This window comes from Haplochromis burtoni, unplaced genomic scaffold (assembly GCF_018398535.1).
Source record: "Haplochromis burtoni strain Fernald_Lab_line unplaced genomic scaffold, NCSU_Asbu1 Contig_75, whole genome shotgun sequence".
In the NCBI taxonomy this organism is placed as follows: Eukaryota; Metazoa; Chordata; class Actinopteri; order Cichliformes; family Cichlidae; genus Haplochromis; species Haplochromis burtoni.
The window spans coordinates 1,619,231-1,633,917 of NW_024582436.1; the positions used below are offsets into that span (position 1 = coordinate 1,619,231).

Sequence of the window (14,687 nt, forward strand, 5' to 3'; positions counted from 1 at the left end):
GACTTTTGTGTTCATTTTCTTCCTTAATTATATACCAGTGAAATGTAATCTACCCATTAAAGTCATAATTTACAGTTAATGGAACTTGATATATTTGACAATTTTAGGATAATTATACAATATATTATCATAAAATCATCTCATGTCTTCTGCACTTTTTGGTTAATTTAGTGGGTTCAGGAACTTGATTTGGGTTACGGTCTTCACTTATGTGCAAAAATATTATGCTTTCATATTCTATTAAGACTTTTTATTGAAGATTTTGGGTTTACGTTATTAAAAAAGAAACATTACATCGATTTTATATATCCACTGTATATTGGATACATATTTTAGTCTTCAACATCTTTTCTGCATGAGATATGCTTCTAGCTTTGCCATGCAAATCAATTAGCCCAACTAATTTGTATTCAAGAAACTATATCATATTTTATTTTAGTGACATAGCCCATAATAAGCACTAAATTATGCTACATTTGAACTTCTAAAGAGGCCGAACATTGTAATGACAGCATCAGACAGTTGCTGCAGATTTATAAGTTGCATATAATGACAATCCCCTGTTAGTACTTCAGTGGATGAGAACTGGTGACTCTGGAGGTCATTTGAGTACATTGAACTTGTGGTCATGTCACAAAAAAGCAGTTTGAGATGATTTGTGACATGGCACGTTATCCTGCTAGAAGCAGCCATCAGAGTATGGATACACTGTAGTCATAAAGGGATGTCCACTTTTGGTGATCCATGCAAACTGTAGGCTGAGCTTAACGAGTGACACCTGGTGTGGTCTTCTGCTGCTGGTCTGACACGTTGCGCATTCGTTACAATTTCTGATTCCGCCATCTGAATACAAAAAAAACCTGAGACTCATCAAACCAGGCAACATTTTTCAAATCACTATGGTGCATTTTTGGTGAGTGTGTGCACCCTTTAGGTTCATCACGTTGTATATTCAGAGATGCTCTTCTGCATACTTTGGGTGTAACGATTGTTTGTTTCAGTGACTGCCTTCTTATCAGCTCAAAGCAATCCGGTTATGTTCCTCTGACCCTCTGACATCAACAAGGCTTTTTGACCCACACACGTTTTGCTCACTTCCACCATTTTCTGTAAACACTAGAGATTGTTGTGTGGGAAAATCCCTGTAGATCCGCAGTTTCTCTAATACTGAGACTAGGCTGTCTGACACCAACAACCACGCCAAATTCAAAGTCACTTAAATCTCCTTTCCTTTCCAATCTCATGCTATGTTGCAACTTCAGCAGGTTGTCTTGACCATGTCTGCATGCTTAAATGTACCTGCAAACATAACTGCATTAGCAAGCAGCGAAACGGGAGTACATATTGAAGTGGTTGCCATTGCAGTAGCTACTTTTTTGTTATTTTTAAAAAAATAAATGAGTATTTTTTTAAATGCCCCCCACAGTTGTACTGGGCTACTTATATTGTTTGTTTGTTTGTTGTTGTTGTTGTTGTTGTTGTTTTGGGGGGGTCGTTTTTTAGTTTTTTTTTTGTTTGTGTGCAAGACCGAAAGTGTAGCTTGAGAATAACATTCAGGTTATCCGCTCTGTGTGTGCCTATAATAAATACTTCCTCAGCAGTGGTGCGATGGGAGTTGAACTCCAAGCTGCTGACCAATCAGATGGAGCCTGTGCAGTCATCCCAGCAGCAGCAGCAGCAGCATCATCAGTGTGTATCTGTGAGAGTGTGTGTAGCAGCTTAAAGGGGGGAATCTGGACACCCTCTCTGAATAGAAGAGGACCCTCTGCAGGCAGGCCGTGCTTTATTTTTCCGCCCATCTCAATGTGTTTTTTACCAAATGGAAGCAGAGGTGTTGAACCCCCAGATGATGGCAGACGTCAATGGCAACAATAAAATTACCAGCGCGGAGCTCGAGGTGCTCAAGCTGCAGGAACTGGTGCGAAAATTGGAGAAGCAAAACGAACAATTGCGGACTCGAGCGAACGCTGTAAACAATTGCTCCATCGTCCCTCATCTTCAGACCTCGTTGTCGTGTCTGCACGGGGGTACGGCGTGCGCGAGCGACAGCTTCTCTGCTAAATATGACGTTTCAAGTGTCCCCGCACCTCGAGGCTCAGCGGAGGAACCTTTCGCCTATTTTCAGCCGAGCTCGGCGTCTCCTGATGCCGCTGTGGAGGACAGCGGCGCCGCTGGAGACACGACTGTTTTGGATGAGGTTGAGATTTTGGACCTCAACGTCGTGCTCCCCGTCTTAGAGCCTGATAGCTGGTAACTGCTCTGTTTATGTCTACCAGTTCATTACATGCCTTGTTTGAATTTACAGTGAAAGTCAGTTTCCCCCTCTGTTGGTCTGACCCTAATACATGCTTCATGGGCCACATGACAGTGAACCAGCCATCATTTTGAGGCAGTGTATGTCATGTATCGTATGTATTGATTGCATCTGTTTTGGTGGAACAGACTTACAGACTCTGGCAAATAGAGTGACTCTTACACGAGGAGCAAAACAATAAAAAACAGATCTGACACAAGCTTTGGGCATCCCAGCATGCACTGTGCGTGCAGCATAGGTATCTATTCAGAGTAGGCAGCGCTGGATGAAATTAGAAACAATGACCCCCCTTCAGCCTCTGATCAAACAGCTCGGCTTTGTGTGTTGTGTTCAGCCATAGGCTGAACTACTTTGAAGCACAGGCTGTAGACTAAGGTATCTGACTGCTGAACCGTTTCCAGCTTGTATCTGGTGTGACGATGTGGAAAATGTAGCACACAGCTGAATGCAGTGCTGATGAGATACAGTTCAGCCGCTGTGCTGGTATAGCTTTACTACATTTAACTCAATTACCCTTCCACCCCCAAGTCAGTGTAATGCTGTGGCCTAGTTGCTGGAGGGGAAAAAAGCCCAGTTCTGTCTGGCAAGTTTTCTTTTCCTTAGATATTTAGCTTCAGGCCGGGAACCTAGTATACTAGGATTTACAGGCACACACACACAGTGACAAACGTGCAATTTCTTGGGATTTATTTAATTTCTTTTCTGGCTGATGATAAAGGTCAATTAAATTATTTTCACTCATGGTAGAGGATGAGGTGAGATGGAGGCAGAAGATGTGCTGTGGCGAAGAAGAAAGAAGAAGAAGAAGAGATTTGCTGATAAATAGGTTGATAATTTCATGTACAACATAAAAATAAATTCCATCTAATTGATCATTGACTAAATTTCACAACAGAAAAGATAACATTGCCATTTGCAAGTCTATGCATTTGGTCCGTCCATTTTCCGTTTCAGTTCCAAGTCTGGGTCCCAGAGATTCTTCCCATGTTGTAGAAACTTTTAGGGCATTTGGTTGGCATTTGGATTGTATAAAAATCACACAGCCACAGTGGTTTTATTTCACTGGGTAAAACACACTCTTTGAGATCTTGAGCTGCTATTTATTTTCTTTGCTCTCTAGCAACTATTTTTTGATTGCACTGCAAATACACAGCAGCCCTGAGTTAATTTATCATCTGTGTTTTGTGTGTAAAAAAAAAGAACATGGGCTGCATGTAAAGGTGACAAGATCTAACAGTTTTTTTGCTGCATTTTCCAGGCTGTATGTGAGTCCCAAAGCTAAGCTGCATGGCCACAGTTTCCTCAGCCCTCTCCAGTGGTGCAGGCAGGTACTGGACCACCCGGGGCCTGAGGTGGAGCTCGCTAAAATGACCCTCTGTCACAGACTGGACCAAGGTACAGTGTACTTAGCCCCAGGTGTGGCCACATCCGCCTCGCTGGCTGCTGAAATGTGATCATAAGCTGAAAAACACTTCACACAAAATGTTTCCATGTGCAGCAGAATTTCTTCTGCAGCGTGTGAACCGTGGGAGGTTTTCACTGCACAGAGCTCACCGGCTCCAACATTTCACTCGCTCTCTCTTTAAAGTTGTGAGTTTTACTTCACCCTGTGTTCCCAGTGAGTGGTTATTTTTGGAGTAGCAGAGGACTCACGTGTACACATCTCAGGCTGTACTTAAGATCCACTAAAGATGAAGATATTTATACATGAATTAAAGAAAGATCACCTTGGAAGAGCTTGATGTGTGTTCATGAAAGGCTAAACCCTGTGTTCACTGCAAAATAATGCAGAAATAATTATAAAGCTTTCATTAAGTTATCATCATTGCACCATCTGAACCTCTAATAACAGCCTGATTTTACTGGATTTTATGAAAAAAGTATATTTTAAGTGATGGAATTTTTACATTTTAAATTTAAATATAGGTTATAAATAAATAAAAAAGTATAAAGTGTAGCCTGCGAAAATAAATTATTAAAAAAACATATTTGATATACATTTTGCGAGACTTATATGTCACCTAATTACCTATTTTGATGAGTAACTCATAACTCAATCCACTCATAGTTTTCACATACAGCATTATGAGAATTAAGCATGAAAATATTACAAATATTGTGCTGTATGAGATTTCATAATGGACGATCCAGTCTTGATCTGATTTTATCTTTTCCTTTATCTGTTATATGATCATAACAGTTTGATTATTGTGATGATCTAGAATCGATAAATCTGTTATTATTGTAGTTACTTAGTCTTTGAATCAAATGTTGTTTCCGTAGTGACAGTAACTATGATATTAAAACATAGACTATTGATATTATATTAAAAGCATGTATATTAATAACAATATGCCCATGAGCACATTAACAGCCCTTCAGTTTTGGCCTGTGCTGGTCTATATGCTTTATGGCTGATCAAAGTAAGATGACTACATCTAACAGCCTTAAATTTTCTTTCTCCATAGCTTCTTCTGGGAAAAAACATTCCCATAAAACACATGCTGATTTGAACTCTGTCACTTACATATATGTCGTACAGCTGTTGTCACTTTCTTGAATGACGAACTAGTATCACAGGTATGTCTGCAGTTTGCGGCCGGCCTGATTGAATCACTGCAGTTTCATACTGATTCTGAGTTTTTGCCAAATCTATGAAAACCTGCCAGATCTTCTCTGCCAACAGCAAACAGCTCATTCTGCTTTTGACTCTTGTTTCGTGTTGTTTATTGGATTGGATGATTGAAGTCTGAAGAAACAAGACATACTGACAGCTTAACAATGTATTCATTTAACAAACAGGGGCCTTTGTAGCATGTATAGGAAACATACACGGCCACAATAGCCTTCCACCTCCTCCTCACATGCTGGTCACCAGCTTTTCACAGGCGCAACCTACATACTCAGCTGTGCTGCTCAATACACAAATGTATTTTTCTTGCAAATATGGCAGCATTTAAGGGGAAATAAACAGACTTTCCAATAGTTATCGTCAAGAAGCATTGTTACAACAAAGAAATAGTCGACCAAACTCAAATTTCCTTAGTTTTTGTGCTAAATGTATATGTTAATACTGTTTTAGCAAAGTCATTGAAACAAAAGTTGTTTAAGGATTAGATGGTTGAAACCCAACTTAGTTACCAACAATATTACTGCTGACAATGACGGTGCATTTTATCCACCATTGCTTTCATTTTAACACGGTCTCTGTCATTATCCTCACAGTTTTTGTTTTACTAACAACTGCATAACCTTTACTCGTGGCAGACCAAAGCAAAGTCTTTGCATGCTGTAATATCCTTTTCTCTAAGCATGTTTCCACTAAGTGGGGCAAGGGGTTTATTGAGGTTTCAGAAATGATATTGGGACATATGTACGAGCTAACTTAAATCCAAAATCATTACGGCTCATATACTTGCGTGATATCAAATATATATTTGCTGCTGGGCCCAGTTTCAGATCTGGTGCTTTATAGTTTCTGCTCTCATGCATGGGGATATGGTTACCATAGAAACATGCTTACATTAAATGGGTTGTCGAGTCAGATTCGCTCAGCACTCCCTGCACCAAGAGCCTGTGCAAGAGACTTGTACTTTCAAAGCTTATACTTTCCACTCTATATGCTGCTCACCTGCTTTGACTTTAATATCCGAAAGAATTTCCTGTGATGGAATATTTTCATATTAATTGTGGGTGGTCCCCACACTGTGACCTGATAATGCATATTTGTTAGTGTTTGTGTTGATGTTTTTTGGTGTGTGTTTGTGCCGTTGACGGTTCTCTTCTTCCTTTAAAGCTGTATTCGGGGAAGGCTGGCTCTCCTCCTCGGGGTCATGAATACATCCTTGTATTTGAGAGCCAGCAGCCATTGTTGGTGCAACTGGCTGTGAATGCTAGTTTCATCCAGCGGAGTTTGAGCTTATTTGTGTCAGGAGTGCCGAACGCTCCACTTTGTCAGGTGTAACCCTCTCAGACTACCAATCAGACACACTGAATGCACGTTATGTAACCAAGCTGAATTTACTCACTGCTAGTTGGCATTAATTAACAAGAATAATAGTATCATCCTCTAAAAGTGTACCCTGTAGCTAGGGTTTGTTATATTGCAACTAATTGCTTTAATGGCTATTTATCAGAAATTAATAGATATGACAGCAAACAATCTGGTAACCCAAACCCAAATGCTCTTAGTTGCCGTTAATAAAGTGCATGTTAAGTGTAAAGTGTGTAAAGTGTGTGTGTTAGTCCCCATAGGGAAATAGTTCCTCTGCATTTAACCCATTCACCCAGTGAAGCAGTGGGCAGCCACCAATGCAGCGCCCGGGGAGCAGTGTGTAGGGACGGTACCTTGCTCAGGGGTACCTCAGGGTAGCCGTTCAGTGGAGTCGGACCTCCGACCTTCCGATCATGGGGCCACCACTCTACCTACTGTGCTATCCCTGTTATTGTAGTGTTGAACCATAAAATGAATAAAGTAATGAAAATCACATTTAAGGACTATAAATAAACCGTGTAGACCAAAAAAACTAGTTCATAGTAAATCTAATTCTGATTTTGGGAATGGGTTGTAGCCTACATGCACAATCCCTGCTTATCCTGAGACCTAGCCAAAAGATAACTGCGGTTTAGCCCAATAAGCCGCAGTGGTAAGCTAAACCTCGTCTTACTGTATGAGCCTCTTCTGTCCGAGCTCAGACATTTGCAAGGTCAGTACTGATCTGCTAGAAGCAGATTAACATTTGGCCAGAGTGTCTTAAAATATATAACCCATGTACTGTATGTTTGTGCTACATGCTAAAGCAATCAGACTAACATGCCCTCCCCTGCAATCCTGTCTCTAGCAAAGCGGTGGCGAGGAGTGTCCTCCGTTCGTCCGTACAGCTGCATAGAGGGGCTCTCCACCCTCAGCTGCCCCATCCTGCCTTACACTAAACCTGCTGCACTAACCGAGTCCTCAGGTAACACCAATACACGTCTGATTCCTGCTAACCACAAAACAGACACTCTTACATCTGGTAGGCTTAGTGGGTGTGAGTCAGTATGTACCTACAAACTGAAATCACTAAACAAACTAATTTGTTAAATGGTAAGTTTCACTATTTAAAAGAGCCATTATTTTTTGGGGGGGTGGGGGATTATTACGTTTCTTATTATCTCATTTGTAAGCATGCTGTCAGAGTTGGCCTGTGGATGGAAATGAAAATTTGTTGGTTGGTTCCCCGATTTGGCCCAAACTGAAATCTCTCAAAAACTGTTTGATTTGATGATCTTCTACAGACAAAGATGAATCCTAATGGGTTTGCACATTCACACACATACATAGCCACTCCACTGGGTCTTTAACTTACAATATAAAGTGCCTCGAGGTGACTGTGATTTGGCCCTTATAAATAAAGATGCTTGGAAGTGATTTCAACAATGGTACAGTCATACTAGATGAAACAGTCTTTGGAGACTGTGGCACGATCAAAGTGTACAATAAACTTGAACATGAGCTCATTGTTTTTGAAATGGAGACGAGGACCACGACTGCAATTAGTTGAATTTAACCAGAACACAGCCAGCGGAAACAAGTCCTCTATTGCAAAGTGACACCTTGCACACAGGATGGCAGTCTGAGACAGATTGCCTCCCACCAGACCTTTGCAGTTGACATTCCTCTGGTTGCCCAGAAGTTGAAGGAGTTGCATGCTCTATGCATCTAGGGCCAATCCATTGGTTGAAAGCAAAAATTATCAGTGCAATCACCAGGTAATTGGATGTTGCCATCCAGGTTTTACTCTAGTGTGAGTGGGCGATAATGAAACATTAAAAAAACAGTTTTCTTTTTTAAAGAGTCATTGTAACTTAATTAATTAGTTAATTAGAATTAATTGAAGCATGCTAACACAGTGACACCTTGACGGTAATGTTTAATCTCGTTTCTCTTTAAATTGGGCAACTTTTGCAAGGTAACTCAAACCTGCGTCTCTAACCCTTTGAAAACAAAATCTAACAACATCACAAAACAAAGCAAATGACAGGAAAAAAATTCACATAATGCAAAAGCTAAAATTTTGCATTGGCAACATTCAAAGTCTTTTAGCCTTTAGGGCACAATAATCGTCATTGCTCGTATTAAAACCGTTTCTGCTGACCTCATAGTTGTTGTCTCATCCAAAAGTAATAACAACATCGAGCCAAAAGCATCTGTTGCTTCCAAAATGCTTTTGGAACTCGCTACATAACCCAGATTCTTAAACAACCTGCTCCTTGGAGTTTACAATCAGATTACACCAAACTGCAGGGAGGAGATTATAAGGTCATACCCTCAAACAGATGGAGGCGAGCACTTTCAGACTCCACCAGAAGACAGCTCCTTCAGCTCGTTCATCTGTGTTCTATATTAACACAAACAGCAGAGAGTGCAGGTTAGGCTAGTCATCAGTGATTGAATTTCTTCTCTCTCGTGCTGTGATTTTCTCCTTTGAAGCTCCGTTGCCGTCATCTGGTCAGTCCTATCTCCAGCCGAGTCTCCCTCTCAGGGCCAGCTGCAGCCTCGCTGACAGAACACCCACCTTCCTGTCAAACTCCACTCTCCACAGTAAGAAATCACCCGCAACACGTCTCCTCATGTCATTAATTTCTGCAGTTTCATCAGGTGTGAGTTACCATCCATCTGCGACAGTTATGTACACATAAATTTCACAACTCAGAGACGCGGTCAGAGAAATGCTTTGAAAGTGAATGTTGGGATGTTGACGTGCATGTTTTTGTTTTGTTTTTTTTAGACGCGGGCCGTCGGCACGCGGCGATTACCCCTCAGTCTTCCCTGGACAGCGAGGTGGGTGTGTCAGAGCTGGAAGATGACTCGATCTCCATGAGCTACAAACTGCAGGACATGACAGATGTGGAGGTCATGGCACGACTTCAGGAGGAGAGTGAGTAGACTGTTTAGATGTTTCATACAAAATGTGAGGGAAAATAGGAGAAATCTGAGGAAACGCTGCTACAGATAGAGGTCGTGATGGGTTGGAATGGTATTGTCAGATTGTGTGTGTTTTGTCCACTTTATATTCCGACGTAGAAAGGTGGTCGGTGGTTTGAATTATGGCTTACGCAAAGGACAGCAGCTGCTTGCAGAGGCACTTTGCTAGGCTTTGTAGAACTGTTACAGCAAATAATTGAGTGAATTAGAAAAGCAAAATCTAGGAAACTGTTAATGTTTCTAGACTGCTCCTCTTAATTTCTTCTCATCTCTGCTAATAAAAATGATATAAGCAGAATGTTTTTCGAGGCATTTGAAGCAGGGAGCCATCGCAGCCAAAATGTTTACCAATGTGTTAGAAAGCGTGGGCTACAGTCGAGAAAAGGAAGGCAAGAAGTACGACACCCGACGCATAGCGCACTCCTACGCAGAGCTGCCTCTACGCCTGTGCATCACAGGACTGGAAAACAGCTCTGCACAAGTGCCTGAAACTGTGTGAAACTGGAAGATCCCTGAACAAAACATCACAGTCACATCACAATAACCATCATATAAGTTACTTAGTGATGGAGGAAAGGAAGGTAACTTGGTCAACTTGAGTAAAATACCGTGCATTTAACTTGTTTGAGTTTTGGGTTAAATGATTGGTATGAACTAACCGCACATATATAGAATGCAGTCAGAATATATGGATGAATGAAATCTTTATTTTGAACATTTAAGTATCAAATATTAATAACTGAAAGAAACTCACACAAGAACAAAATAAAAGACAAGTATTATATTATTGTGATGAAACCCCATTGACTGAAATCCCCCAAATATCTACCATTTCCTGTTCACTTCCTTTCCCCCTATTTAATTTATCATATATTTGTGTTCCTGATTATATAGCCTAATATTTACATATGCACTAGCTATAAATACATACACATATCTAAACACAGTCTCTTTCTACATGAATATATACATATTCATGCTGTGATCCATGATTATATATCTGCACCTATCTAAAAATATAGTTTTTTATATACAATTACCCATAATAGTTTTACAATGCAGCCATTATATCAAACTGCAGTCAGAATATCCAGTCAGTGTCACAACATAGAATTTAATATTTAACACATTGCTTCATCCACATAATGCTTTATATTTTTATAACCCTTCTTCTCTTCTAAAATATTAAATATTAAGTAAGGCAGTTTGTTTACAAAATAAACATTTATTATTTGCATCTAGATGGCAGACATGGTCTGAAAAGTCTGCCGAGAAATCTGAAAACTTGATTGTGGAAAAGTGTGACATTTTGAAACATGTAGAAACACTGCTCATAGGAAACTGATTAACTGACCCTTTGCCAAAGCAGTATGTGCCAATGCTGTCCTTTTACGAGATTGAAAACACAGTTGGAGTTCATGTCATCCAAACATAAGAGAATATCTGAGACGTATGAATCAAGTCTTTCGGTGTTGATTGGACACCAGCAGGTACAGTGATATGTGGCATGGAGCTGCAAATCACTCTTGCCTCAGCATAAACAGTCCTTAATCAGACACCAACTGTCACACTGAAGTTCTTCTCTACGTACCTGCAGCCACCCACAAATTTGTTGTAAGGCATGAAAATTGTTTGACATTGCTTTAAACACTAATGCGTGAACACTTCTATATATACACTACAGCAGGGGTCCCCAATCCCAGTCCACGAGGGCCGGTGTCCCTGCAGGTTTTAGATGTGTCCTTGATCCATCACAGCTGATTTAAATGGATAAATTACCTTCTCATCATGTCTTGAAGTTCTCCAGAGGCCTGGTAATGAACTAATCATGTGATTCTGGTGTGTTGACCCAGGGTGAGATCTAAAACCTGCAGGGACACCGACCCTCGTGGACTGAGATTTTTGTGTTTGTTTGACAGCCACTCTGGTTGTAAACAGTAATGCACTGCCTTGTGGAGAGACTGGAAAAGATTACTGTGCAACATTGCCAATAAATGGCTGACACTAACATAAATGTTTGACCTTTACGAAGTTGAAAGGAAGTGATATCTTGATGCGCTTGTGTGCTATTAAATTATGCAGGACATTTCAGAATAAACTTCTCTATATCAGTCTGGTCTGCCGATTCAGTAAGTGAATAATGAATGAGGGGCGCCTCCAGAAGGAAATGTGTCCTATACCACGTAGGGTTCGTGCTTTCCTCGGACAAATGCATTGATTTGTCGCCCCTGTAGGCCTCCGACAAGACTACGCCTCTACCTCAGCCACAGCCACGGCCAGCCGTCGCAGCTCCAGCTTCTCCTTGCACACCCTCAGGCGCAGTCAGATGGATCTCGAGGAGGAGGACGAGGAGGACGAGGGTTACGACCAGCTCCCACCTCCCCAGCCTCGACTGTTCCGCACAGGCTCTATGCAGCGGGGCAGCCTGCCCCACTCTCACACCTTCTCCAGTTTCAGAGACTGCAGACGCAGCTCAACCACCCATCAGTTTTCACTCAGTGGACACTCCCAGTACTCTGGACCCTCTAGCCTGATCACAGAGACACAAACAGCATACACAAATAGCACAGGTGAGTGACCTGATCTGATCTGGGAACATGTCTGATAGAGGACTGTTAAAAACTCAGGGATCAGTCAGTATCTTTGGACTTCCAGTAGACCACACTTCTTGTTCTATCAGCATGTCAATCTTTATAAATGCTGAAGAGATTTTAAAATCTGATATGTTAATCAGGTGATAGCTAAGTGTTTCAAGATTGCATTTCAGCAAATGCAATCATTTTGCTCTTCACACACTGTTTATCTGCATGCAACCAAGGCCCGCTCAGATGTAATTAGACTAAAAGAGGAATGCAAACAGAAAGCTATTAAAGCACAGTTGTCCCTTCTCTACAGATTGCGTGTCTTTATATGCAGATATCAGTCTATAGAGATGACTGCATGACTGTCTAAGACTGATACTGCTGTTACTTTAAGGAGCAAGTATTAGACTTTCCCCCTCTTTAAAGTCCTAAGTTCAATTAAGTCAGTATAGATAAAAGAATAGTGCAACATTTTGAGTGGACCACAAGAAAAGATTCATTCATTAATGGATATGACGTGTCATTCTGCTTAAATTTAAAGTGTAAAACTAAGATGTGTTTCTACAGGAGAAAATGCTATGTATTAAATATTTGCTAAAAGCGCTTATTTTCATATTCACCAAAATGTCCCCTAAAAAATCCTAAAACTTTGAAAAGCCAAAAAAAAAAAATGCTAACTGGGCACCTGCAATACCTAATCAGCTTTGTTGATGTTGTTGCATAGACAAGCTGCGAAGAAGCATGCCCAACCTGATCCGAGCTCCCAGCATGCCTAGTGTCCCCAGCATTCCATGCCTGGCTTCCCCTGTCAACCCACCCTCCCACGGTCCCTCCTCTTTGCCAACGATGCCCTCCCTCCGGAACAGCCAGAGCTTTGACTCATCGAGTGGGCTTGCACGACTTCAATCCTCCAGTAAGACGCTTGTTTTTATGTGTGCGAATGATCAAAGAAAGGAAAAAATCACTTTTATAAACTGTTAACGCTCAGCCTAATGATGACAACTTAAAATCTAGGGCTTGCAGTGACACTTTTGCTTCACAATATTCCTTCAGTTCCTTCCCCAGGCCAGCTCAGTCAGCGAGTCCAGAGTGTCGGGAGTTTCCCTACAACAGCGCGACACACTCTAAAAGCGACAGCCTACGTAAGCCCCACAGTCCAGCAGGGACCCACCTCCACCTCTCTGTCCACCTCTGCCAGTCTGAACTCCATCTCCAGCAGTGCCGCGCTGCCTCAACCCCTCAAACCCAGCAGCAGCATTAGTTTGCTGCCACAGGCCCTCAAACCCACCAGCACCAACCAGTCAGCTGTCCCCCGCAGTTCCCTCCCTCGGCCAGCCTCCTTCATAGGAACAAGTGGCGTTCCACGTCCCAGTAAAATCACCCAACCCACGCGCAGGTAAGCACACATATGCTAACTCCTTTGGGTTTAAAGGAGAACTACAACAACATGAGTACTGACGAGCATGTGCAAAAAGGCACTTGATAACTTCAAATTTAGACCTGATGAGAAGGTTATCTCAGGGGATCACCAGAGGTGGTAAAATTCATCCTCTGATGACAGTAAAAAAATAATTTTCTGAGCCATGAATTGGTTAATCAATTGAAGTATATGATGACAAACCTGGTCAGACTATTAGTGTTTTCAGCATGTGGCTGAGTGTAGCAATCTTTAGGTGTGGCATCGGTGGTTCAATGGTAGAATTCTCACCTACCACACTGGATTCACAGGTCTGATTCCTGAAACTTTTAAAAGAAACAGACAAGATTCTTTGTGGGATGATGGATCTTTTTATTTATCTTTGATTAACTTATATGCTTATATAATATTGGGGTTTTTTCTGTCTGCAGTTTGCTTACTCCTCCAAAGAGCCTGGCTGCTCTGAGTGCCCTGAGGGACGGCAGCTGGAAAGATGGCTGCTACTGAACCCAAATAAGCTGAAATTTGAGAGGTGCACAGGGTATCGCTGTGTAGGCACCAGCTGATTTAAAATGTCTCTTTCAGCAGGTCTCTAGACTTGGGCTGCGACCTGTGAGAGTGACAGATATCATGAATATAAGCACTACTCCTTGCTGAAGGACAAAGTGAGGACTGTTGAGCGTGCAGGTCCAGCAGGCTGGATCTTAACCTTGACTTGACACACCATGAAACAACCAGGCAATACTCTGATAATCAGCTGTTAAATGTGAAACAGATCCTCTCTGATATGTGTTTCTTGGTTTGTCGCTGTTAATTCTTGCATTGAGCAGAATAAACGTCTCTCTCCAACCGAAAGCTTAGAAAAATATATCCCATGCTTTTGTACATGCTTTTAATGATTTCATATGATTAGTTTCGGAAGTACTATTTTTTTCAGGCTGTGGTGTCAGATATGAAGTTGAACCTGAAGTTGGAATTTTGTTACTTCCCGTGCCTGTAAAAAAAAAAAAAGTGAAAAAGAAGAAGAAGTAATGTAATTTATGTTAGTTATACTTATTGGCTGGACCTTGCAGCACTTTGGATCAGAATTCTGATTAACACATTCAGTATTAGATCCATTAATGACCTTGTACACACTTTTATCTTTTGTTTAGTTTCTTTTTATTTAATGTTTACATTCAACTCCGAAATGTTCTTTGATAAGCGTAACTGCTGCAGTGATATTGCACAAGGAGCCCTCATGCTTTTAATGGATGGCAAGAAATTAAAGACGAAGTGAATTTTTAAAGTGAATAAAAGCATTTCAAAACGTTTTTTCATTCTTCTTCATTAAAATTGTTTGTAAAGAATCGAGGGGGAAAATAGGTAAATTGCAAAAGGGGAAAGGGATTGGAGCCAGTGATGAGC

The 14,687-nt window shown here is 41.2% G+C and overlaps 1 protein-coding gene across 2 annotated transcripts; it reads left to right on the forward strand.

Moving 5' to 3' along the window:
• The first annotated feature begins 1,622 nt into the window (after positions 1 to 1,622).
• Positions 1,623 to 14,593, forward strand: slain1a (SLAIN motif family, member 1a). 2 transcript variants are annotated; one of them, XM_005935113.3, is made up of 9 exons: positions 1,626 to 2,250; positions 3,573 to 3,709; positions 7,156 to 7,272; positions 8,787 to 8,897; positions 9,085 to 9,234; positions 11,516 to 11,851; positions 12,588 to 12,776; positions 12,917 to 13,259; positions 13,712 to 14,593. In XM_005935113.3, exons 1-9 carry the CDS (start codon positions 1,820 to 1,822, stop codon positions 13,785 to 13,787), a joined length of 1,890 nt encoding a protein of 629 aa, XP_005935175.1. In that variant the 5' UTR covers positions 1,626 to 1,819; the 3' UTR covers positions 13,788 to 14,593. The 2 variants fall into 2 exon arrangements, with proteins under 2 accessions (XP_042077771.1, XP_005935175.1); XM_042221837.1 differs by lacking the exon at positions 7,156 to 7,272 and having other exon boundaries at positions 1,623 to 2,250.
• Positions 14,594 to 14,687: the final 94 nt, after the last annotated feature.

Coding starts and splice junctions, on each gene's coding strand:
- slain1a (XM_005935113.3), top strand. CDS start 1,820: ATGGAAGCAGAGGTGTTGAACCCCCAGATGATGGCAGACGTCAATGGC. Junction 8,898..9,084: donor GTCAAACTCCACTCTCCACA/GTAAGAAATCAC, acceptor TGTTTTTTTTAG/ACGCGGGCCGTCGGCACGCG. Junction 13,260..13,711: donor ATCACCCAACCCACGCGCAG/GTAAGCACACAT, acceptor TTCTGTCTGCAG/TTTGCTTACTCCTCCAAAGA.